This window comes from Dipodomys spectabilis, unplaced genomic scaffold (assembly GCF_019054845.1).
Source record: "Dipodomys spectabilis isolate Male_0828 unplaced genomic scaffold, ASM1905484v1 ptg000215l, whole genome shotgun sequence".
NCBI lineage: Eukaryota > Metazoa > Chordata > Mammalia > Rodentia > Heteromyidae > Dipodomys > Dipodomys spectabilis.
In genome coordinates, this window is record NW_024870892.1 from 4,390,801 (window position 1) to 4,417,065 (window position 26,265).

At 42.4% G+C, this 26,265-nt stretch overlaps 1 protein-coding gene across 1 annotated transcript in view; it reads right to left on the reverse strand.

Moving 5' to 3' along the window:
* The window catches only part of Efnb2 (ephrin B2), a 43,892-nt gene that overhangs the window by 3,394 nt on the left and 14,233 nt on the right, over nucleotides 1-26,265 (reverse strand). The window contains exons 2-4 of the mRNA XM_042697310.1: nucleotides 18,340-18,623; nucleotides 2,104-2,196; nucleotides 1,280-1,393 (exon numbers count right to left, since the gene is read on the reverse strand). Coding sequence (XP_042553244.1) covers nucleotides 1,280-1,393; nucleotides 2,104-2,196; nucleotides 18,340-18,623 — 491 coding nt within the window. The remainder of the gene's footprint in view (nucleotides 1-1,279; nucleotides 1,394-2,103; nucleotides 2,197-18,339; nucleotides 18,624-26,265) is intronic.

Consider the following 26,265-nt stretch of genomic DNA (forward strand, 5'->3'; position numbering starts at 1 on the left):
GCACCTGCTCCTCTATCTAGAGGCCAGCAGGGCAGGAATGGATTCCCCAGAGTTGGAGCTGAGCGCCACCCACCAGCGCCTGCACAGCTTCCTCTTCCATTTCACCAGCAGCAGGGCTGGTGTGATAGCCAGCCACTGATGTCCCGCAGGCTGTGGCCCATGTGGGCCGAACTCTGGCTAGGACGAGGAACAAAGGGAGCACTCGGCTCTCTGCTTCGGGGCAAGGTTCCGCCTTCCAGTGCTCCCGCTCTTCCCTTCCCTTCCAAATCCTGTGTTTCCTGCGGTTCTCCTCATGCCTGCCTTGCACACAGGAGCCCTGCCTAGTGGCAGCCCCAGTGCCAAAACTGGAGGAGGGGCGCCGTGGAGCCTGGGAAAACGTTCAACTCGTTTGTATTATTTGATTTACACTTAAAATATATTTGGAAGGCAGCAGACACTCGCGCACAGAACAGACTGCCAACCCAAATGTTAAGCGCTGAAAAATTGCCTGGCATCATTACATGATCCATTTATCAGTTTGTCACAAGAATTTGACACATCTTGTCACTGGAAGTTAGAAATAACAACTTCTCTCCTTGACTCTTGGAGACCAAGTATGGCTGCAGTGGCTGAGTTCTCTCAGCCATGGACACAAACACACACACAGAGCCCTTGTGCAAACAGGCTGTCTCAAACCAAGATGGACACTCAGCCGTTTATCTCTAGTCAGCTAAAAACAAAAACCACAAAAAAAACATGTTCAAGAAAAAAAAAAGCTTTATCTAGGATTCAACAATTGGGCTAGAGATCCCTTTAATATTTTATTTGACACAGAAAATGTCCACCTGAAAAGCATACCCTATTACACTTGTTGGAAATGTTGCCATCTGAAATTCAGAAGAGGATCTGCGAGGCTCGTTGTGGATTAGACATAATTAGATGAGGGATTACAACATTAATTATATATACATTAACATCAGCTTAAAGCTGGTGTTGACAGTGAGCTTGGTACAGCGTCAGCCAATGGGAACAGGGCTGACTTCGCCACCCTAATGACTGGCACGTCCTTCTGATACGCAGTTTCGCTTTGGAGTGCTGGACCATCATGGGAATGAACTCTTTTGTCTTACTGAGTGTAATTAATAATGATTCACTGAGAGCAGAGACCGCTGGCGTCTGTAACTGCCAGTTCACACCACGGGGGTAGAAGTCCTTTGATTCCACACTGCTGTTTCCAGGGGCACTCAGAATAGTGGTCCACCCAGACCCCCACATACACACAGAGACTACACTGCTGTACCTGGATTTGGTTTTACAAAGGGACTTGTTGTCGAACTTCTTCCATTCGTACCAGCTTCTAATTCTGGACGTCTAGTTGGATCATTATTCCTGCTCGATCCAGCAGAACTGGCATCTATATGAAGAACAAATGATGAATTACAGCACAGACATCCGATGGTAGCTAGCTTTAAGAGCTGCACATATATCTCAAGAGGCACGAATAGCAAGGAACATAAGATTCTTTATGCAAAGCACTGTGAAATACAAGAATATAATTTCCCTTTTAAAAGAAAAACGGGTTATTCTAGTTATTTCGGAGGTTTAGATTAAGAAGGCCATCTGTGGCAACTATAGGGATTCTTGCATTTGGCCGGCAAAGCATTGCAGATGACATTTCAATTTAACTGAGCGAGCTGATTGACTACTATACCAATTTCTAATTTAGAAGAATAATTCTCTCTTTCTGCACAGCAGGTTATCTCTACGTGAAAAGGCACGGTGAACGCAACTCTCCAGTAGTCAAGATTTGAAAACGAGCAAAACTGAAGGAACATAGTTTACATTCTGGCTATTCTGATTTTGGAACAGAAGTATCTGGCTTCTTAAAAGAGAAATCTAGGCATATGTGGCCATAGATAGTCTGCCTGGCTGCGCCTAACTTTTAGAGAGATCTCAGGAAGAGAAGTTTATAGTATTGGCTCAAGGAGCTCTACCAGGGGCTCAAGGTACAGAGAAGGGCTGCCTTGCAGAACAAACGCAGGAGGAGTGTCAGCGCACTGGTGCTCCGCTAGCTGAGGGATAACTGGGTCACAGTGGCATCACAAAGTGGCAGGCGGTCTTTACCTTGTCCAACTTTCATGAGGATCTTCATGGCTCTTGTCTGGCACACCCCTCCCTCCTGGTTATCCAGGCCCTCCAAAGACCCATTTGATGTAGCTGATTAAAAATAAAATGGACAAAACAAAAAAATAAAGAAAAAATCAGGAAATCAATAAAGCCAAGTTTACATGAACATGAAATGTCTGAAAACAATTTGAAAAACAAGAATTCACTCTTAAGTCACACGTTTTCTAAAAGTATGAGATGCTGAAAGCCAAAAAAAAATAAGAAAAAGAAATAAAGAAAAATGGATATTGGGGACATTGCTGTATGTATGTTATCAAGTTCCAGATGAATGTGTTCCAGACACGTTCCCTTTCCTTAGTACCTGGCTGCTTCAGTATTAAGCCTACAGATAACAAGGTAAGGCATCTTCCAAAACCTCAGCTGATTCTTTAGGTGCAACCTCGAAAAGCAAAGCAGTTGATAAGATAATCTCAAAATGCAGCAATCACCTCACAACACCTGCTTCCTCTACTACAGATTTCCTGCCTCAAGAACAATTAACCCGATGCTCCGCCTGTCAGGCATCCAAGTTCTGTGAACACTACTAGGAGAGCCTGCCCACACCCCTCTTCTTCTTTCTCCAGACCTAAATGTACTTAAGAAGTATACCAAAATCCTAACTGGGTGATGGTGGCTCACGTCTGTAATCCTAGCTACTCAGGAGGCTGAGATCTGAGGATCATACAATTCAAAGCCAGCCCACACAGAAACTCTGTGAGCTTCTTTGCCTTTAATTTGCTAGCAAAAAGCTGGAAGTAGAGATGTGGGTCAAGTGGTAGAGCACCAGCCTTGAGCAAAAAAAGCCAAGCAAGAGGATGAGGTCATGCCCCAGTATAAAAAAAATAATAACACTAAATTCAAGTCTTGAAAGTCCTCCTGTGTAAAACCAGAATGAACTCAAGTGTCGTAATTACCAGTATCAACCTGGTGAACCTCTTTAGCCAAGATGCTTGCTGTAGGAAAACCTGGCTGGTTTGAGGGTTCACATATATGTGCATGCATGTGCACGTGAGCACATGCATGGGAGGGTGTGCACACACATGGGGCAGGCACACGCATGCGCGTGCGCGCGCGCACACACACACACACACACACACACACACACACACACACACACACACACTGACTTCCTGTCTGAGAACTCTCTGCATGCCTACTCTCTCCCTCATGCATATTCTGGGCTCCTCATCCACTCAGGAAAGAGAAGGAGGGGATAAAGACAGAGTCCTTCTATCACTGCATTATTATTATTTTTAAAAGCAGACTACATTCTACTTAAACACATTATTGTATTCCTTTAGGTCAGTAAGTCCTCTGCATAGCTTTGTAACTGAAGCTGCAAAGAGATGACTGCCAGGCCCTATAATGAAGACCAGGCCTGCAGTCACAGTTCAAGTTCAGGAGGGAAGAGAAGGTGGAGCATGCTGGACACACAAGGTCAAGGGGCAAGAAACAGAAGTGTTTCATATACACGGCTGCAACTTCAATCATCTGCTTTGATTACCAAAGTGCTGTCTACTCTCACTATACTCGGGAGGATTGCAACAGGGGACAGGTGTTCCGGTAAAAAACGATCTCAGAGGCATTCCTTCATTCTGCTTGTTTTGCTTTCCAGGTAGCTGGCTAGCACACAAGTTTGCTTCACAGCAGAAATACACATTCCATGGATAATTTTTCTACTCTGGTGATTTTCCTTAAACACAAAGGCCGAGCCTTCTGCTATGTGAGAGTTGGCTTCCATTTCAGTCTCCCAACCACCTCTCTCCTGCTAAGGCTGACTATAAGAATGGTCTGGGAAACCCGGTCACTGGTGCCTTACTGTGTTTTGAATGGATTGGCTGTGAGAATTAGAGAAAATGTTTGAGCACCAACACGTAAGATAGAGTGTGTGTTTGTGTGTGTGTGTATGAATCTAGAAAGGACTCTATTTTCTTGTATTTATCTCCTTCTCCAAATAAGTTGCTATGTATCTTCCATGTACAGAAAAGTAGGAAACTGATGTAAGACTGATAGCAATTTTACACTGTAAACAAAATAACTGAAATTATAATTGAAAGCTGATGTTCCTTGTAATTTGTGGAAGTTACTGGAAGATAATGGGAAAAAAATCATTACCAACGTTAAAACAGCCATTTCCTCTCCCCTCTAAAAAAAGGCAAAGGCAAAGTTAAGAGTATAAAGTAATCAATTTTCCTGCTTTCTCTTCATCCCTTCTTATTTATGATATTTAGATGGGTGCTAGTGCTGGCTGGGGCTTGAACTCAGAGTCTCACATTCTTGCTTAGCCTTTTTTCGCTCAAGGCTCTACCCCTTGAACCACACCTCCATTTCCTCCATTTTTCTCTTCAGTTATATATCTTCACCTCCCCTGAAGTCTAATGGCCCAGAGTTAGGGAGAGAAAAAACAAAAACTTTTTAGTTTATTATATGTATGATTAAAGAGCTCTTCTGAAATACTAACAACAAAACAAAGAGTTGTATCCCCAAGGCCTTAAATAACAACCTAAATCATCACAGAAAACCCAATCTTCAGCAGTCAGCATTGAGATTTCTGAAGGTAATCTTTGCAAGTATAGCAAACCTCACAATGATTCCCATTTTGCATTTGCTACAAATACAACTTCCTGTAGTGAAAACTAACTTCCTTCTCTGCTTCCTTGTCCTCATGGGAAGTGTATTCTCATGCTGTGATCTGGACCTGCCTGAGCTACGGCCCAAATGTCCTACTCTGATGGTCCCTCCTTTCCTGGAAATGAGCTCTGAAATAGAGCCACAAGACTCCGATTCCACCCCTCAGCAACCACACACCTACAGCTTTAAAACACTTAACAGCCAATTTTGAAGAATAATAAGAAAATTGCTAATGCTTGGGAATAAAATCTATTTCCATTTCAGGAGACAATTTTGCAATTACTTTTTATTGTTCATTTGAATGTCTTGGGAATTTTTAACCTACAGAAAGAGTAAAAATAAATAGTTACCTCATTATACTTAAGTTTTTTTTTCTTTGTATCTCCCTATCAATATTATCTAATGTAGCCACAATCATTGTCTTACTAAGTGGATAAGCTTGTATTTAATCATCCAGAGACAGGAAAAATAGCATTGTTATACTTAAGCTCTTAGTGCCCAGACATTACCCCCTCCTCCCCTACCACTTGGCCCAGGGGGAAAAATAGACTGTATAAAATTAAAAATCACTAGTAAAGTTTCTCCATCTGATAGGAAGATAGGCTTAATAAAGAGGCACGGGTATTTTACAGCCTGTTCTTAAAACCTTTTTGCTTCAAGGGTCTAATTGCGGAGTGAGGATACAGAAATCTGATACTGTCCCGTGCCTCCACCCCCAGGGCCCTGGCTTCCAGTGGTCAGGGATCACAGATCAGCCTACTATGGCACACCTGTGACCCCAGGACCCAGGAAGCAGAGGCAGGAATCAGCTACACAGAGACTGTGTTTTCAAAACAAAAACAGGAATATAAATAAAACAAAAGATAAAACCAAACTAAAACAAAAAGCACCCTAAGTTTGCATGGCTCCAGCACCTTTTACTCCCTGGATATAGTATCAAGAGTTACCTGAGAAACAACAAAGGAAAAGAAGAGAAGAGAGGAGGGGAGAGGAGAGGGAGGAGAGGAGAGGACAGAGAAGGAAGAGGAGGGGAAATTAGTTAAGTAGTGACACAGACCGTAAAAATAAGGACATTCCTGTTTTTACCAACATCCCCCTATAGAGGAAACGTTGCACGCTAACACATGCTCACTTGGGCAAGGCTGCTCTGACTCAGGAGGCCACCCAAGCCACAGCTCTGGGTGCTGTCTGTGTGGTGTTAATCAAGACAGCAAGAATGTCTATCCTAAGGAGAATCCAGCTTCTGACTTGAACCCTGAGCTGATCTTATTCACAAGGAGAATGGGACTGAAGGTAGCAAAAAGAAAAAAAAAAAGTATTCCATACCATAGAGGTACCTCTATAAGGGAGACTTTCTAAAGCTTCTTGTGTGATGAAAGGCATATCAAAGTACCATAGGCTGAGAAGGCCATGTCAGGCCATCTTTGTAGTTTACTGGTTGGGCCATAGCAGGGATGTTGGTTAGATAGGCAACTTTATGGAATAAATGTTTCTATCAACCTATCCAAGAAGCCCACCAAAGAGAGCGAGGTGATAGACAAACAAGGTCAGAAAGCTGGAGAATATTAAGAATACAATCTTTCTTTTTCTCTAAAGCTGCACATGGCCGAGTACATTCGTCTTATCCTCAAACTGCCGTTTTCGAGAATGTTCCATCAATTAATTCCACACACTATCTTCATCTCATGTTGGCCAGAATTCCTCTGCACCATTCCCCCATGCTCAGCACAGACTTCTGAAGAACCAGCAAGAACTCTGTTGGCCAGCGACCACAAAGCTAACCAAAAGCACAATCCGGTGAGAATCACAGAAAGTAAAGCTGATCATTTAAATATGCAAAAAGTATGGAGGCTGGCAAAAACAGTTCATTATTAAATGTCAGTAGACAGCCCAGGAGGCTGAGACCTACCTACTTATCCTGGCACGGATTCTAACTTGAAATAGTCGATGCCAATTCAGATTGTATATGATAGAATCAGGGATTCTGTCTGTGGAACGCAAATTAACGTGCATGCAGTTCTTTAAGCATACAAACTCAGAAGGAGAAAATCCTCAACTTGGAAAGATATACCAAAACCAAACCAAATGCCTGTTGTAAAAATTTTTAGTAGAAAGAAGGATATTTAGGAGAGGACTACAAAGGCACAATGTCTATGTGCATCTGGTCGTATAAAATAATATTGACCAAAATGAACTCCAGGAGATGGAAAAAAGAGTTTTTCCTTTGTTAAAAAACAAATCATTTAAATAGGGATACAGGTGGACCCATTGCAACAATGAGATGTGCAAGTCATTATGTCAAAAAAATGAACTTTACAACTTTGGGGGGGGGGAGGGAGGATGGAAAGGGATAGGAAGGGATGGGAAGGGATGGGAAGGGGAAACAAAGGAGGAGGCAACAATTCTTGATAAGAAATGTACTCAATATGTTGCCCACGTAACTGTAACCCCTCTATATGGTATTTTCACAATAAAAAAAAATTAAGTGGCAAGATGTTTACACCAGACATCTGTACAGTTTGCTCAAATGAAAAAGGAAGAAAAATCACTCTTCCTTTTTCTGTGTTTGGCACTGTGGCTCTGCAATGTGTGTGTGTGTGTGTGTGTGTGTGTGTGTGTGTGTTTGTGTGTGTGTGTGTGTGTGTGTGTGTGTGTGTGCATCACAACACCTACTGTCAAATTAGCCTGATCTTAGAGCAAAAACATGTAACAGCATACTTTTTTTTTTTTTTTTTGGTCATGAGGCTTGAAGTCTGGGCCTGGGTGCTGTCCCTCAGCTCTTCAGCTCAAGGCTGCGCTCTACCACTTGAGCCACAGTGCCACTTCTGGTTTTCTAGTGGTTTATTGGAGGTAAGAGTCTCACAGACTTTCCTGGATGGGCTGGCTTTGAACCATGATCCTCAGATCTCAGCCTCCTGAGTAGCTAGGATTATAGGCGTTAGCCACTGGCGCCCAGCTGTGCATTCTTCTTAATATGATTTTACTTGAAGAAAGAACAATACAAAGAAAAATAATCACCAACATTTAAACAAACAAAAAGGCCTCTCTGCTCCTTGGTAGCATCGCTTTCACTATGTGATGCTTCCTTTACAAGTAAGTAGGAAACTGTTCACAGCTAAGCACTATACAAACCATCAGTGGACACCATGTGGGCATTTCTCACCAAATAAACACTGCTGCAGTCTGACAGGAAGAACCACCTGAATTAACACCACATTACTACAGATGCACTTTTTTGCCAGGGCTGTCCGAAAATCACCGTCCTCCTGATCTCTGCCTCCCAAATAGCTAGGCCTCCAAGTGTACATCACTAGGTCTGGTTGCAGTTTTGAAATGTCTTGTACAGAGTACATCAGGAATAAAGAGGTAGCAGCTGGCATAGCTTCAGTAATTTCTACACAACCCAATGAGTTGTTTTCTCCATTAGGCATTAACAACTGATGGAAGAGGCCATGTATCAAGTACAACAACGATTCTTGGAGAAATGGTTTACTTGCTCAGTTTTTGAATGCTCTTTGTGAACAATGACAGCACATTCCATGGACAGTGGAGAAACAGTTTTTAAACATGTAATGAGGCCAGGCCCCAGCAGCCCCTGCCTATAATCCCAGCTACCCAGGAGGCTGAGAACTGATTGTGGTTTAAAGGCAGCCTAGACAGGGAAATATGTGAGATTTTTATCTCCGATTAAGCACCAAAAAGGAAAAACAAAAAAACAGATGTAGAGCTTTGACTTGAGTTGTAGAGCACTAGCCTTGAGCAAAAGAGTCTAGGAACAGTGATTAGGTCCTGAGTTTTAAGCCTCAGGACTCGCACATACATACAAAACAACTTGTTTATACACTGACAGATTTTAATGACATTGGTTACTTGTCCACTGCTACCTGGGAAGAGACAGAACCTGAGGAAAGGACATGGGCAGGGAGCAGGAGGTGAGGGGAGGAGGGGGTGCACTGAGTAGAAGAGGCCCGGGCCTGGGCAACGGTACAATCACCATCATAAATACCATGTATGCAGCCTAAACTCTATTATTGCTCACCCAGAAACCACTGAAAACTGTACAAAGACTACACCAATGGCAAATCCATAAGGATAGTAAGAGCATGGCTCGCTTTGACAATACAGCCCTGAAAAGTTACTGCACATCTACTGGGAGTAAGGCAGGCAGTGCGGTTCTCTCTCTCTCCTCTCCCTCTCCCTCCCCCTCCCTATTCTCTCCCCCTCTCCTTCTCCTCTCTCTCTCCTTCTCCCTTTCTCTCTCTCTCTCTCTCCCCCAACTCTCCCTCCCCTCTACCCCCCCCCACTCTGTTTCTGTTTGTGTGTCTCCTCAGGTGTGTGGAAGTACAAGGGCCTTCTGTGCATGTTGTCAAGTACATATTTATAAAGAGAACAAATCCAGGCTCAGCATCCCCTGCCTGAAATGCTTGGAACCCGAAGAGTTTCAGATTTTGCAGTTGTTCAAAACTCTGGAATAATCGTACAGAGTGGTCCTTGCCAGCACAGATTTCAGCGCATTTTTTGGATTTCAAGTTTTCAGACCAGAGATTCTCAACCTGCACCCTCCAGCACCCTGATACTTTGCTGCGACAAACAAACAGTGCTGGTGCAAAGCTTGTTTTTTGTTTGAGAAGGGTTTAAACATATGAGGTTATTTATGGAGTGGTTTACTTTCAAAATATTGCTTGCAACAACTTGGTGTCTTGGCTTTTAATGAATTCTGTGGAAGGGAAATGTATTGCTTTCTAGGTCTCAGAATTTTATTGCTAAAGTTAGGATGATTTATGTGGGTAGAATTTCTCATTAGTTAAAAAGAAAGTCCAACATTGTTCCATTTTTTAAAAAAGCTTTTCTTCCCATACACACTGAGGGAGTTTTCTTATTGTCATTCTTATTTATTCAAAGTTCATATAGGGAGAGCCTTTCCATCCACACTAAAACAATAATTAACTCTACATAGGACAGTCCACTTTAATATAGGCTAAAATCCACTAAAAGAGGAATTGTGTTTAAAAATAAGTGGTCAGATGACTATTTCAATAGTAATGACTAAACACATTTTTTTTTAAAGAATGAAGTCACAGTTCTAAAGATAAAACAGAATTCCCTATTGTCTCCATTTGCTTAACTCCAGCATCCAGATTTTCCAAACTCAAACTTGCTGGATAAAACACAGTGATGACATCTCATGAAAATGCTCTGAGCAGCATGTGTTCCAGGAGATCCCCCTCCCTCTCCGGTTTTCCAAGTGGTGATGCCCAAAGTACCATTGCAGAGCTGCAGAGCTGTCTAGCTAGGAAGGAGTGAGAGGATCCGCGTTCCTGGGCAGAGGTTAAGGGCTCCTTTGCCTGTCACTAATCACAGGTGATGGTATCAGTAACACTCAGGACCAGCAGCACTGCCATGGAAACCATCCACTGTAGGCAGTAGGAGTTCAGGGACTAAGGTAACGTCTGTTGACAGTTCGGAATACAACTGGAGATGAGGAAACATGTCCCTCTTACACATGATAGTTTGGATGAATGTGATGTCATTTGCTTTGACCATGTAGAGACCAGTAGCAACCTCAATAAAGCGGCCCTATCTATATTTGGCCTACATGTGAACCTCATTCCATTCAGGGGATATGTTCTGTAATCTTGGAATCCGGGGCAATTTTCCACACATTTGCTTCGTAAAAGAATACCTTCATCTCATGGTTTAACAATGGGAACAACAAACCTGAGTTACTTTACTAATGTAAAAAGCCACCAGAGCTGTCTTTTAACAAAACACAGCCTGGATACCCCCCTAACAGGACTAATCACACCCCTATCTGATGTTGAACTGATCCATCAATCCCTCCATTCAACCACCCAACAAAACAGTAGCAGTTGCACTTGACTAAGAAAACCTGGTCTCTTATTTTGTTACTTGTCTATATGACAGACTTTGAGTAACTTTAGCAAATTTCTATTACTTATGTTACAAAAACACAAATATAACATTTATTGAAAAATGGAATTAATAGGTCTATAAAGAACAAGCAAATTCAGAATATCTATCAAATTGCTACTGTAACTACCCATTTCTAATTCTTTCCTTTTTTTCTAACTATGCTGCAGGCTTTGCTATGCTGTCCAGGCTAGCATTTACTTTGGGGACTCAAGCAATTCTCCTAGCTCTGTCTCCTGAGTAGCTGGGGCTAGGAGTACAAGCTTCTGTGGCCAGTTTCCCCTCAGGGTTTTGTTAGGTTTTGCACTGTAATAAAACCAGCTCTATCATCAGTGCTTCTAGTCTTCAAAGTGAGAAAAAGTTTTTGCCAGCCACAATACTTCCCTAATGATCAAAACACCCAGACTGAGATTTTAGAATTTTAGGAACAAAGGCGTTACTCTTAAGAGCTATATAAAACAGTCTTCTCAAAGTAATCTGATTTTTATGTCTGTCTAGGCTTCTTGGCTATTTTTTTTAAAAAAAAATTTTATCTTAATGATGAATATTTGAAAGTTGTTAAGAAGGAAAATCGTCCTCTTTTATGCTTGTACTAGGTCTAGAACAGTTCAATCATTTATAAATCAACATGAACCTCTGAGAAGCTGTAAATACAGGGGCAAGAGATATTAAGACGCGTTTTGTGAGTAAAGGCAGCTTTATTCTCAGCCACTCCTAAATAACTTTCCCCCCTAGAGAAACGTCCTTCATATCTCATCTGTTCTTCTATTTCTTTTGTACACATGGCTCTTAGCCTTCCTCAACAATTCTAACCATGGTGGGAATCGCAGCCACCTTTTCATGATCTTCTGGACCTAAGGAAGGGCTCCTGGAGGACTGAGTCTGCCAGGTAAGCCATCATCACTGCCTCGGTGATGCAAATGAAACCTCCATTTCCACAGCAGCCTCTCCCATCCACCCTGTGAGTGACTGAGACAGACACCCCTGTCTCCATCAGATTCCAGTCTGATTCCATCAGACCCCAGGGTCACAGGTTTCTCTGTGAAACAGAAACTGCCTTGGCATTCCTAAAGTATAGAGAGTAAAGTTTTCTTCATAGGGATTTCAACACAACCCACACCCCACCACACATACTGTGGAAAAAGCCTCCACACAAGCCGGAGAATGGAGCTGACACTAGGCTAGCAAACAATGCTTCTGGTGATCAGACCAACGATTGATGTACTTTCTCGACTCAGAGATAAGGCAACCCTGACACATACTTGTTCTCTGGAAGAATATTTTATACCGCACTAGGATGCTGATGAAATTATCAATAAAAACACAGCCCTGTTCCATGTGCTGGGGAAGGAATGGAGAAGAGCACTGAGAGGCAATGAAGGGAAGGTGTGAGCCCTGGTATGTTTCTTCTCTGTTTGACAGAGAACCAGCCAACAAAGCTTAGACAATTCCCTGAACAAGCCACACACAAAGGCATGCTCCTTGGTAAAGAAAACCAGGGACAGAACAACTTTAGGTGACCGGCAGGAAAGTCTTAGGATTATGTTCTGCAATATCACTGAAACATGCGAACGCTCTGCTGTTTCATTTTCTGGACAGACATCACATTAAGGGTTCTCCAGACCCAGCAAAGCCCAGGCTGGCTTTCAGCCTTCAATTTCTGCCCTGCTCCCAAACAAACTTGTACTAAGTCGGTGTCAAACACAGAAACAAGCACGTAAAGTATTCACCCCAGGAAATGTATCCACCCTGTGCAAGGGCTATCATTAGCCCCATTTCTCAGAGGAAGAGACTGAGGCGTAATTACACGTTGAGTTTCTTGTGAATTGATACTCAAGAGAGAGCCCTGGGCCATAGACCTGAGAATTATCCCACTGTATCTCTAAGCTGTGTGATTTCATCCTCTGAGCATCCTGTGTATACTATCCTATTAGTATACATCTGCATACTATTTGTCAAGATTCTGATGAAGATTCCAATCCAAAAATAGTGCAGAGAAGAAAAAGTGTGTCAAAATGCTGGAACTCAGGAATCATGTTCAAGGTGTCAGGCATAAATCCTTGCCCCAAGTCAGGAGATGTACAAGTATGATGCAGCTGTGTCACTGGAGTGAATATATTTATCTATGAATTGTGGCACTCACAGTTATCACACACACAAATAATTCATCAATAAAGTACATAAAACTTTGTGGATGGCATGCATTCTTAAAAACCACCTACAAAGCCAGGCAATGGTGGCTCATCTCTGTAATCCTAGCTACTCAGGAGGCTGAGATCTGAGGATTGCAGTTTGAAGACAGAGTGGGCAAGAAAGTCTGTGAAACTCTTACCTCTGAAAAACTACCCAAAGGCCAGAAGCTAAGATGTGGTCAAGTGGTAGAACACTAGCCTTGAGCAAAAAAAGCTGAAGGATAGCACACAGGTCCTGAGTTCAAGCTCTAGAACCAGAACACACACATAAGACAGACAGACAGATAGATGTGTGTGTGTGTGTGTGTGTGTGTGTGTGTGTGTTTGTGTGTGTATGTGTGTGTGTAGATAATTTGAAAGCTCTCCTAAGGAAAGAAATTATAGTGTATGTTATTATAACTTGACACACCTACTCCACAGAAATAAGTATATTCAAAACAGAAAAGAAAATAAACAGACATACATATGCCAAACCAAAATAAGGAATAGCCTCAATGGTTCTATTTTGGCTCCTTAAGAAAATTGTTTCATTACATTAGTAAAAAGTATTTTTATTTTGTGATTTTCCTCAGAAAAGACGACATGCCTAAAGAAAATAGCAAAGCTATCGACAGAGCTTTCCAGTTTACGCGATGTTGTTAAAAATCATGATAATGCATGGGACAGCCACACCAATAAGGTGCCTGTGGTAAGCTGGCTCCTCTATACTCACTCAAGGTTCAACAAGGTAATTACACCTCCAGAAGGTACACTGTGAATACCTCAGGGTGGTGTGTGTGTGTGTGTGTGTGTGTGTGTGTGTGTGTGTGTGTGTGTGTGTGTGTGTGTGTGTGTGTGTGTGTGTCACAGAATTTTTAATCAAGCAGTCTTTAGAAATGGTGAGTCTCAGACTCACAACCCAACCAACTAACCAACCAACAACCAACCAATCCTTGGTTATAAATTTAGAGTTAAGTAATACCAGATCTGTATAGAACTAAAGAAGAAGGTACTCTAGGGAGATTTTTGCCTACAGCTCTGCTGTGGTCACTGGTTACCCAAAATGCATCGCCATGGTGACATTGATTTCTCACCCGACCAGGCTCACATATTTCCTCTCTGTGGGATGTAGGGAGGTTTCCCGCTCAGGTTAGATAAGAGGCCGTAGCACATTCTCAAGCCACTGAAACCAAGGCGGTATACACGGAATGTGCTGACTCCTTCAGCTCCGATGTCACCTTTGAAGTCAGATTATAAACCAAGCACCTCAAAGAAAATGTCACATGCCAGAGGCCAGAGAGCCTCACAGGAGAAGCAGTGTCCCAACACTAACGGGAAGAGTTACTGTGTCTAACACGCCGCTCCTTTCAAACACATGACATCAAAGCATAGGGCTGTTCTATAAACAGTTAAATAATTTTAAAGACATTAGATAAAAATAACGGCAGGTTAGATGAAATAAAGAGCAATTAAGGCTGTACATGTAATGAAGATCAGACCAAACAGTCATAACCTTCCCATCTTTGGATCATTTAATGATTAGGAGATTTTATTATGCAAATTAAGCCCAAGGCTAATTACTGAAATAGGTCACTGGAAAAAGTCAATTCCAAACACGAAGAAACCCCATATATATCATTGTGCCACATGTCACAGCAAATCATCATCCATGAGGAGAATTAATGAGGGTGTATATCATTTTGTCACGTCATTTCTTAAGGGGATTCACTAGGTGTGCAGTCGGTTTAAGAAATACAGCTCCAATCAAATATTAATGTTAATATTAAGCCCCAAACTGTGATGCGTATATTTGAAAGGGGGCAACTACAAGTAAGGCAGAAGTCAGCACAGAATGCAGAGCAGATCTTGTCTGCACTAAGAAGCAGCACACCGGCAAGAGAGCCAAGCAGAAAATGGCTAGGACCCAGAGGAGAGCTCCATCATTAGTCTGAATAACATCAACGATGAAAAGTATTTTCTAGAGAAGGAAATTAAAGTGACTTTCTCATTAAGTTCAGGCAGCAGCCACAGAATTGAGACAGAACACTCTGGGCTCCTGGCCTATTTCTCCACCACACTGATCATCTGGGGTACTGCCCAGCACCAGAGCCATGCACAAGGACCCTCCACAAGGTGGGAGGAAGCGGGGGATAAGGGCCCCCTACGGAAACTGTCCCCCTGCAGGTGGGAATCAAGCAATGCTCTAAACAACACTGCTTTGCCTTCCTATAGAATGCAACCACCGGCACACAGGAAGAACCACATGTCTAACGCTGTCTGTGGTAAAAGCGTCAGTAAGCAGGCATGAAGACTTAAAAGGCTAAGCTAGATGCTGGTGGCTCACACCTGTAATCCTGGCTACTCAGAAGGCTGAGATCTGAAGATCACGGTTCAAGGCCAGCCAGGGAAGACAAAGTCTACAGACTCTTAACTCCAGTTAACCAAAAGCTGGAATTGGAGGTGTAGCTTGAGTGGAAGAGCACTAGCCTTAAAGTAGAAAAAGCCAAGTGAGAGTAGGAGTCCTGAGTTCAAACCCCAGCCCTGGAGAAAAAACAAAAACAAAAACAAAACCCCAAACAACACATGGCGGATACTTCCTGGAAACTCAGAAACCAGTGTTACTTACTGCCTCAACAAGCAATGCTTTGAACTGTTTAAACTTGTTGATCTGAGTACTTCCCATCATGCCACTTAACACTGTTACAAATGTTCTGATACAAACATTACTGCCTTCAAATACTTGTCTCTCTTTCTGAAATACCCAGAACAGAGTGTGACTCTGTGTGTGTGTGTGTGTGTGTGTGTGTGTGTGTGTCTGCACATTTGTTTAACAGGGAAGGAAATCCCTTGTAGCTGGGCACCACTGGTTCATACCTGTAATCCTAGCTAGTCAGGAGGCTGAGACCTGAGGATCATGGTTTGAAGGCAGTCCAGCCAGAAAAAAAAATCCCTGTGCAACTCTTACCTTCAATTAACCACTCAAAAGCCAGAGGGGCACTGTGGCTCAAGTGGTAGAGCACTAGCCTTGAGCACAAAGAGGCTCAGGGACAGCACCCAGGCCCTGAGTTCAAGCCCCACAACTGACAAAATAAATAAATAAAATAAAATAAAAAATCCCTTGTTCAGGTCTTTTGGGATTCTTGGAGAAGCAATGCAAAGTCAACATTAATTTTTAAATGTCCTTTCCACTTCCCATTTCCTTTCAAGGGAATGGTATATCTCGGTGAGCTTTGTTGTGGGGCAGGTAAGAAACTGGCTTCTACCTTTTTCCACGTTTCTTTAGTGTCCTCCTCTGTCCTAGCCTAGGGAAGCCTTTCAACTCCATTCAGTGGTCACTGGAAGTCAATAAAAATCCTAGGTCCTGGGCGATGATTAGCCCTGGGTAGACAGATGTTCAACAGGTACTACTGGAGCAGTGTCTCACTGTTTCAAATCAGAAACCCTAAAGTCTGTATTTTAAGTCAATATACTATTGTGTTGAGACAGGATCTTACTATGTAGTCCAAGCTAGTCCAGAATTTGTCATCCTCCTGCCCCTCCTCTCAAGTGTGGGCATGTGTCAGCACACTCCGCTCTAATATTCTTTTCTCCCAGGTCACTAACACTTGTGCACTGTAAATCTGAACTCTAAGGAGAGTCGGGGAGGCCAGGGTAGCTTAACCAACAATAATGAACCTGATAATGCAGCATACTGTTTCCACAGGCGATACAGAATGTCATTCTTCTGCAGATTAGTATTAGAATTTTAAATCAAACTATGCTTGCAAGTACGGTTCTCTCATGAGTGATGGAAAGTAGTGGTTAAATGCTCACTGCATTCAGCAAAGCATTGTCAGTAAATCGCTGATGTATTTATTTGCTTTTCCTGCATTTTATTTCAGACTAAAGATCTGATTTTCGGTGTTTACTGAAATACACTTAATGCTTAGTGGAGTTTTGGAAATTGCAGTTTTTCTTTCAGAATTTACGAAGCCATCTTTATGAAGTCAGCAACTAGAATAAAAAGAAGACTGGTTGGGTGTGTTGGTTTTGTGGGCATCCCAATGAGATAGACCGGTTTGCAGACATGGGTTCAGGGACAGGTGTGTGACTCTATGCAGGGGCAGTAGCCTTCTTAAAAATCTGTCGTAAATGTGCTGGACTAGATATGAGCACCCACTGAAAAAGTCTTTAAGGAACAGTTAGGCTATCACAAGGTTAAAGTTTCCACTTATTTTACCTTGTTACTTCCTCAGAGTTTTGGAGCTTTCTGTATTGCTTTGTATGCTTTACCATACCATCTGCTTTGTTTCATCTCAGGATGCTTGTTTCCATTTTATGATAATTATTCCATTAAATACATAATTTACCACTTTTTCCTTTTCTTTGTTGTTCTTGGAAAGCTATGTTCTGTGTATCAAGTTAGCTTTAAAAATATGTTCTCCATCTCTGTGGCATTTCACAGTCTCAGACAAGATAATTACATGTCTACGACCTTTGTTTTAATTACTAACGTGGTAGAAATACGTATTATGGAGCACAAGGTAAGTATTCACTGAGTTACTGGTTCTGTAGACTAAAGAGAAGCAGTTTAGTGGCAGAGACGCCCAGCCAGGGGGAGGGATGGTCCCTCAGGAGATAAATAAAATCTTATTTGGGAAGAAGTGGAGAATTCAACCCTAGGAAAGAGTACATCTGTAAAACAAACAAAAAAAAAATGAACATAAAAGAGCTTATTACTTGAATCATGCCAACAGCTATCTGGGTTTCCAAGAATTTGTGGTAACAAAACCCAGTTGAGAACAGTTCTGGCTTGGTAATAACATGCGATGTGCACCCAGTAGGTATGGTTAGGACATATACACAGCTGGACCTCCTCACATCATGGCTGCACTTCGGGTAAGACCCAAAGGACATATTCTGAAGCAGAGCATCTATCTATCTATCTATCTATCTATCTATCTATCTATCTATCTATCTGGTGTAATTTTCCTATTCTAAATCTGGATTGAACACGACCATAGATAAGGTGTTGTCTATAGCCCTTATCCTTCCAATGATTAGCTCCCTCCCTTGGGATGCATAGCTTTACAAGGAAAGTATACTCTTGTGCCCTGTGGCTCACTACTCAATTCCTAGCACTGATGCTCAATCCCTGGAAACAGAAAAAACTCTAAAATGATGGAGTGAATGGATGGACAGATGAAGAGAAATGGCATTGCACAGATTTACCTGTCAATGGTTTTGTTTGCAGAGCTGCTAAGCATAGGCACATAACCATTTATTTCAATACTGTAAGAATCCTAGGAGTTTTCCTCCTTTGTTTATATTCAATTAATTCCCAAATTCAATTAAGTTTCTTTGAAAAACAAAGATTCTCACCAAATAATTTATCATGATAATTTTAAGGAGACAAAAATTGATACAAACCTATTTAGCTTATTCTAATGACTACAAAACAAAGGACTAGAATGATACTTACATATAATGTAGTAATCTCTGTTCTTCTGAAATTCTAAACCCCAGAGATTTGGGCTGAATTCTTGAAACTTGATGGTAAATTTCACGTCCTGGTCTGGTCTGGCACAGTTGAGCAGAGGGGTGTTTTCCTTCTTAATAGTGCATCTGTCTGCTTGGTCTTTATCAACCATATAAACTTTATAATATTCATACTGGCCAACAGTTTTAGAGTCCACTTTGGGGCAAATAATATCCAATTTGTCTCCTATCTGTGGGTATAGTACCAGTCCTTGTCCAGGTAGAAATCTAGAAGCATAAAAGAAAATCCAGTGAGTTGATAAAACTTAATATCCTTAATGAGTTATCAAAAAGCCAATAATCTCAAACCACAACTTCTTTTTGATCTGCACTTTTTTTTTTTTTTTTTTTACCAAAACCTCTTTGCGGAGATGATCATGGGACAAATGAATTTAGGAGTTAGACTTAACAAGCAACAAAAACCAAACCAGCCCAAGCAGTAGTCTCCTTCCTCCAGACAGCCTCCTGACACAGCTCTCCTCTCTTTCCGGGTAAGATCCCAGCACTCTTTGTATAACTTTACAATCCACTCTCCTCCACCTTGACAGGTGAGTCAGACCTTCCCACCTGTTTACTTCTCAACCATTGGCAGGCCTATTTTATGGAGCCAGCCATAAAGAGGATTTCATCAATTCCAGGGAACATTACAGGCACTAAGACTATTGCTCTGTTACTTTCCTTTTGCTGTTGATGTTAATTAACAGACAAGTTTCATCAGGACTGTTTCAAATTACTTATCATAATTAGCCAGTCACTGATCAAACAATGGGTTTTTTTATTACACTGAACAAAAGAAATGTCTTACAAACCCATAAAAGATAACTAGAAATAATTAGTCCACAGTATTGATTCAGCTGCAGACCAAAGAGTCCTTCTTTGCAAGGACAACAGCTTCCATCTCTGCTCTACAAATCTCATCACCACGACCACCCCCCCCACCCCCGCCCTGCAAACCCTTGAGATGTATTTGCTCCAATTAATTTGTAGCAGCAAGTCTTCAGAACTAAGACGGCTGATACAATATCCCCTGAATGCTTATAGCTCAAAGCTTCCCTCCTTCCTTTTCTTTCTTGCTAGCCATGCTTGCCGAAAGATTTTTTTCCCTAATGGGGAGTTTCTCTCTGAAACTGAAAACAAGAGCTTCCTAATGAACATCCTTCTCCCAGCGCAAATGCTAACAACACACTCTTAAACCCCAGGTCTAGAAAGCAGCCAAGTCTGTGGGCTCATTAAAATATTAAAGCCCAAGAAGGGACAAAGCCTTGTCTCTGAATCCTTCCAATCCAAGCTATCGTTAGCCATGGAAGCCACCAGCCAGGAGGATCAGTGGCCAGAGTGCAGTTATAGAGTTCAAGCAAGCATGCAGGAGGGCACCTCACGTTTCAAATCTGCATGGAGATAACATAATAAATGCTAATCAAAGGCATTTAATTTACAAAAATTTCCTGAAAGATGGTTACCCAGATGAAGATGTACAAAACCTAATTTAGTTGTAGATTTGTCATTAAAAAAAAAAAACACCCATACATTCTATGGCCGGAAAAAAAGGAGTGTTGTAAATGTTTGTTTTCATCAAGTCAGGTTCTTCTGAATGTGTTACTAGACAACTCCAAAGACAGGCCTGGTCTCCATCCCTTAAAAAAAAAAAGGCTACTATAGTAGGATGATAAGGCATTTATTCCACAAAAAAATGGTAAACAGGAGTCACCTAAAAATCTTACTAGAAATCAGAACTCAAAATGAGTTATTTTTCTAACAATACCAAATTTCAAACATCTATGTGTGTACTGAAGAATTCTCTAGCACATCTGACAAAAAGAGATCAGGAGTGAGGGAGCGCCTCTCTGTGATCTTCCTGGCCATTTCCATAGATCTGTGAAAAGCTTCTAAAATCCAACCCCAGGGCCAAAAGACTCTCTCGGGGTGGTCCTGGGACCCCTGAACATGAATGGCATCTCTCTAGGTTTCTCCTCTTGGTGGATAAAACTCTACAGTTTCTCCTGAACGACTGAACAAGATCAATTGTGGATAAGGCGTTTCAATGTTAGCCCCTACCCCTTCCCAGGATTCGGATGTGTTCCGTGGATTAAAAACCAGAGGTAACCTGGCTGGGAGTGGCTACAAATGAAATTCCATGAGCACTTAAAATGTCACCTTCTTGCCACTTTGTGTTTCCCGTGACCATCTTTGACCTTCTTCCGAAATGTCCGAATGCTCACAAAATCCAGGGCCATTTTCCTATCTAGGATGTCCCACTCTGCTCCAAACACTTTCTATCAAAGTCACCCATTTTCATAACTAGCACAAAGGGCCACCACAAAAGAGAAAACAAGTGTTGCTATAAGTTTTCCTGAATCATGACTCCAGTGTCAGGTCAATCAACTTCCTTTGCCAGCCTCCCTGAGGAGTGTGTAGGCCTCGAAGATAAGGATCTTTCTAAAGCCAGATGCAACATCCATCTTCTTGTCCATCCATCCAGGGGACCATATCCTGCCCACACTGGAGCACCTGCACAGGTTTCGGGACTCCTCCAGTCTGACTCCCTAAGCTCTTTCTTCATTCCAAATGTTCCCAGGATCTGTGTCCTACCCCACTCAGAACTCTCTGCAGGTCACTTTCAACCCAGGCAAGTCATTCTACAGGACTCTGCTCACTCACCAAGGTATGCACAATGTCACGGCACCTGCTGGTGCTGAGCAAGTGAGGTCAAGAATTCATGGCACCTGGGCCCCTCTGGCTTCCAGGATCTTGCCTTTTAGACTCATGGAAGGATAAATCACACAGTAATGAGCCTCTGCAAATGTTTTGCAAATGAACTATCCTTCCTTGAAGTCAGGGTGCATAGTCCAGTTTGGCTAAGACTTGTCAGGACCAGTAATGGGAAACATGAGGCCCCTAGGGATGGCTCATCAGAAAGAGCAGGCAGGGACGGAATCTCAAATTTTAACATACATACTACTGCCAAAGCCTCAAGAAACCCCAATTCATCTTTTAGAATACAGTGTGGCAAAAATGGGAGGAAAAAAAATGTGATCTTTGGCCCGCGATTTAAAAAAAAAAAATCAAAAAACAACCCTCATTATTTCAAGAGGTCCTTTGGGGGGAAAAATCACATCTTCCTTGAAATCCACACAAAGAACTCATTGTAGGAGAAGTGGAGTCCCTGCTTGATGTCTGTTTGGGAAGGACAGGCACACCAGTCATTTCAGTGGCTGAGATGATGGTTTCTGAACAGACACAGAGTCCGCTGAGCCGAGAACCACCCCAGGTATCGGAATTGCTCCATGTTCCAGCATCTGCTGAGAACAGACACCTCCTGGGAGCAACTCTCCCACTTGGCAAGGCTGCAGGGCAGAAAAAAGAGTATGGTGGCCTGGGTGACCCACTTGGGACCAGGTGTTCGGAGTGACAGAAAGGATGATGGCCCAGGTCACCAGAAATTTCCAGTCTAGCTCCCTCAAAGAAGGGACGGCCCAAAGGCATGTTGGAGTCAATACAGAGAACCCAAGGGCTGCCATGTGGTAGAGGCTCAAGAGATAAGAGATAATGTATTTGTTTTTTTTAATCTTTAAAAAAAAACAAACTTGAATAAAGTGGAAACTAACATTCACACACTCAAGTCAAGTTAAGAGTTGTCAGCAATAGGCCGTCAGAGGTGGGATCGACAAATCTCCAGACAAATCACTTCAGGGGAAAGAAGCACACTAGAAAGTGGGGTCAGCTTTGCTTACAACCTGGTTAGGCACAGGTTTTGATCCTTTTAACTCAGAAAGCATCTGGAAGTTTCAGCAGCCATCCACACTCTCTCCCTAGTTAAAAAAAAAATGAAGGAGAAAATTGACATTTTCAGAGTTACTAATGACAAAAGCGTTATGGATTCTGATCTCTTGTTGGTAGTTTATGCACTGGTCCATGCACCTCACAATCCAGGGTCCATCTACATTTGAGCACTGTTCATACCCAGCATTCAGGCCAGGAGAGGAAGTGGAGGCCTCGGGAGCATAACAGGAAAGTCCCTTTCCCAGAACACTTCAGTTCTCATCCCGTGCTTTACAGGGTAAAGCCAGCTTTGTGGATCAGTTGGATCAACCCTCCCTCTCTTCTTCCTTCTTTACCAAGGGGCAGCCATCTGGTATCTGTGCCTTGTACCAGGAGGCCAAGAACTAAAAGGTGACCGAGGAACAAGCTAACCACTGGAATTTGTGTTTCATGTGTACTGTGACAGATTAACTTTAGACAATAGATACACATAGCAGAATATACATAAACAGCACCTTTTTAAAGGGCGCATAATGAATCCTATAGATTATAGTTGAGTCCGTTCTATATTTGAAGAGGGGGGCTATATTTGAATTTCATTATCTGGAGATTGTTGTTTAGAAACCTAATAACCAAGGCCGAGATATATGTGTGGTAATATCCAAGGCAGAGACATGTGTGTAGTAATCAGTCTAGACGCATGTCTCTGCCCTGGATACTTTATGATAGTCAATAATACACTCATCATAAATTGACTCTTAAAATGTGATAGAAATATGGTGATGATAACTGGCTAATTTTAAATCATTATCTGATTACTTATGGTAGATGTCCAATGCAGATTTATTTTGTTATGTTAAGATTTATCTTTTAGCCAAAAACAGCACAGTGGAAAAGCTCCATAGTTACAGCCCAGCTACACAGAGAAGGGAGTTCGTGTTAACCCTGCAAAAAAAGGGGTGCTGTTTCACAGATTGCTTATTTTCAAGCTCACACAAAAGACAATGACCCAGATAAGTGAGAGAGTGGGAATGGGGCTAGGCCTTTCACTCTCTGGGTGGGGCTTTTCCTGTCAACCCTCTGCCCTGTATCTTCCCATGAGGGGGCAGAGCACTTGGGGTCTTCCAGGGCTTCCCAGGGTTTCCCAGGGACCCTCCTTGGGAGGGACTGAGGAGCACTGAGCAGAAAAAGGCAACTCCTCTGGTTTTCTGCAGTGAACCATTTCCAGGCAAGACAACGGACATCATGATTTTGAATCAGATACATAGACAATAAATAGAACCAGAAAGAAAAATGCAAACCCGGATCCAGAGCTGTCAAGACTTACAGGCAGGACGCAAAATGATTTGATACTAGGATCCTTTTTTTTAGTTTGGGATTACCTGTCCAACTGAATTCAAGTTTCAAAAAGTCTTTCGTCAAGTTAGAGTCTACTATTTCCACAAGCAATACTTTGGAGAGCTCTAATAATCTAAATTAGACATTAATATTTGGTCATCTAAATTAGATCTCTAACCAGCTAAATCAGACATTTCAACTTCATATTCATAATTGTAAAAACTCTGATTGCCATTATGCGACACAATATTCTTTAATGTTAACGCCTGGAACACAGCTGAATTAATGAAGCACGGCACAAACTCCTAACCCCCATGGGAACCCCAGGCTGGCTTAACACACTGGCACCATGCTCAGAAAGTAGAACCTAGAGGCCTGCACTTCAGAGGTTTCCCAAGTCTCGATGCTTCCAACTGACGGTACTGTGTACCTGGGGTCAAACAGGGGCAGCAAGTGCCCGATTCCTTCCAAACAGCACCCAATGCAACAGGCCGACTCACGGGACAGCCTGGACAGGAGACACTGCGGGACGACAGGGCAGCAAGTCCCCCCATTGCACTCTCTTGCCCCTCTCCATCAGGGAAAACACCATTCTCCCAGTTCCTCTTCTCCTTGTCCTAAACCCCACCCCAGACTCCTCAGTCCAGACATCCCATGGCTCCATGCCTGTTTCTTCAGGTCTAAGTCAGAAGAAGACCCAGATTGCTGAGAGGCCACTGATGCTGACAAAGGCTAAGGAGAGACCTCTTGGTGGTCCTGCTAATACAAATAAATACACCTGACGATACCAGATGACTGAAGAACACTCCAGCGTCACCTCTCAGACCAGGACAAGTTAACATGGTCCTAAGTGAGTGGAAAAATATCAAGCTGACACAGAACCAAGAGATGAGAACAAAAATTAAACAGACAGGAATGACCAGTTTCTGTGTCCAAAGAACAGTGTCAGGCAAAGCAAGCCCCTCCAGACACTCTGACAGTGCTTCTTGGAAACACTGCCAGAGCTGCTAGCTACACAGTATCAACTCAGGCTCAGGGCTGGAGATACCTAATCCCATTCACACACAGGAAGACATCCATTTAAATAAAATATTTCATGTTGCTGCATTATTAGGGCAGACATCAGGCACATGAGAAATATGGTCACAGTACACAGCATGTAGCAAGTCAATGCAAATTCTGTCACAGTTGCTGTTGTGTATGAAAATGAAATACTAGTAGGCAAGGATGGAGATGGGAAAGAGCGTGGAGCCATGGCTCCAGTGGTAGAGTGCTGGCCTTGAGCAAAAATAGCTCTGAGACAGCACCCAGGCCCTGAGTTCAAGCCCCAGGATGGGTGCATATGCACACACTCACATGCACAAACACCCTACAAAATAATCACTGTAGTTCAATCATACACTCACTATATGACATTCAGTCAAAAGAAAGGCCATATAAGCTGGATATGGCCTAGTGATGATACAGCCACCTTATTCACACAGGTGATGTTTCCCCAGCATGTGTGCTGTGTATGTGATCATTGTACGTAGATAGCTTATTTCAGCTGGAGACAGCCACAGACAAGCTAGGCCTGTTGGCTCACACCTGTAATTCTAACTCCTCAGAAGAGTGAGATCTGAGGATCAAATTTCAACATCAGCCTAGGCAGAAAAGTCCTGTGAGACTCTTAAATCCAATTACTCAGCAAAAAGCCAGAAGTAGCAGTATAGATCAAGTGGTAGGGCACCAGCCTTGACAAAAAAAAAAAAAGTATAAGTCCTGAGTTCAAGAGCCAGTCTCAGCACAAAGAAGAAAGGGGAGGGAAGGAGAGAAGGAGGGAGAGTAAGCCAGGAAAAAAAATAGACACGGACATCAAATTTGTGATATGCTATTCTGCTTACGTTGCTGACCAAAAAGAAACCAACACACACTGATTGGTCTACTGGAGGGAGCTTTCTGTGGTTTTCCAACTTTCTGAAAGATTCAGTGACTTTGTGAGTGGGCTGGAACATTACTTTTAAATATATAACTTCAAATGACTACACCATCTTCATGAACTAGCTATCACAACCCTTAATTCTTAAAATAGGTGTTGAAAATAACTAAGGCTTACCAACTTCTTAACTTTTGTACTCAGTTTCTCAGAAAGCAAACAAATGAAATCATCAGTCTCAACTGTGGCCTAGGCAATAAATCAGTTTCCCAGTCCACGAAAGCTGGACTACCATGCACGCTGCTTATTCAAAGACATGAAAAATAAGGGAGAAGGGATGGATACCATTTATGGTCAGTCACTGAACTGCACTAATCTGGAAGTTGGTTGAAATTTTGAGAAGCCTGAATCCCAATTTTAGAAACAGGTTCACTCTAACAGACACCAAAAATCATCTAATGTAATAGGTTTATTGACAAGTCAGTGGCTTATGTTAAGTGCACTTTGAGTTTATCATATTTGGAAAGTATACTTTTTCCACTAAATGCTTCCATTAGCCAGGCACTGGTGGTGACACTCACCTGTAATCTTAGCTACGCAGGAGGCTGAGATATGAGAATCAAGGTTCATAGGGTCAGCCTAAACAAATCCAAGAGATTATTATCTCCAAATAACCAGCAAATAACCAGAAGCAGAAATGTGGCTGAAGTGGTAGAGCACCATCTGTGAACAGGAGACACCGACAGATCCTAGGCTCCAGCCCCAGCATTGGGGGGAGGGGGCAGGGGGCATGAGAGGCGGTAGTTTTTATTTTGGTTATTATAATTCAATGGCAAGGGTAGAGGGAAAAAAAAAAAA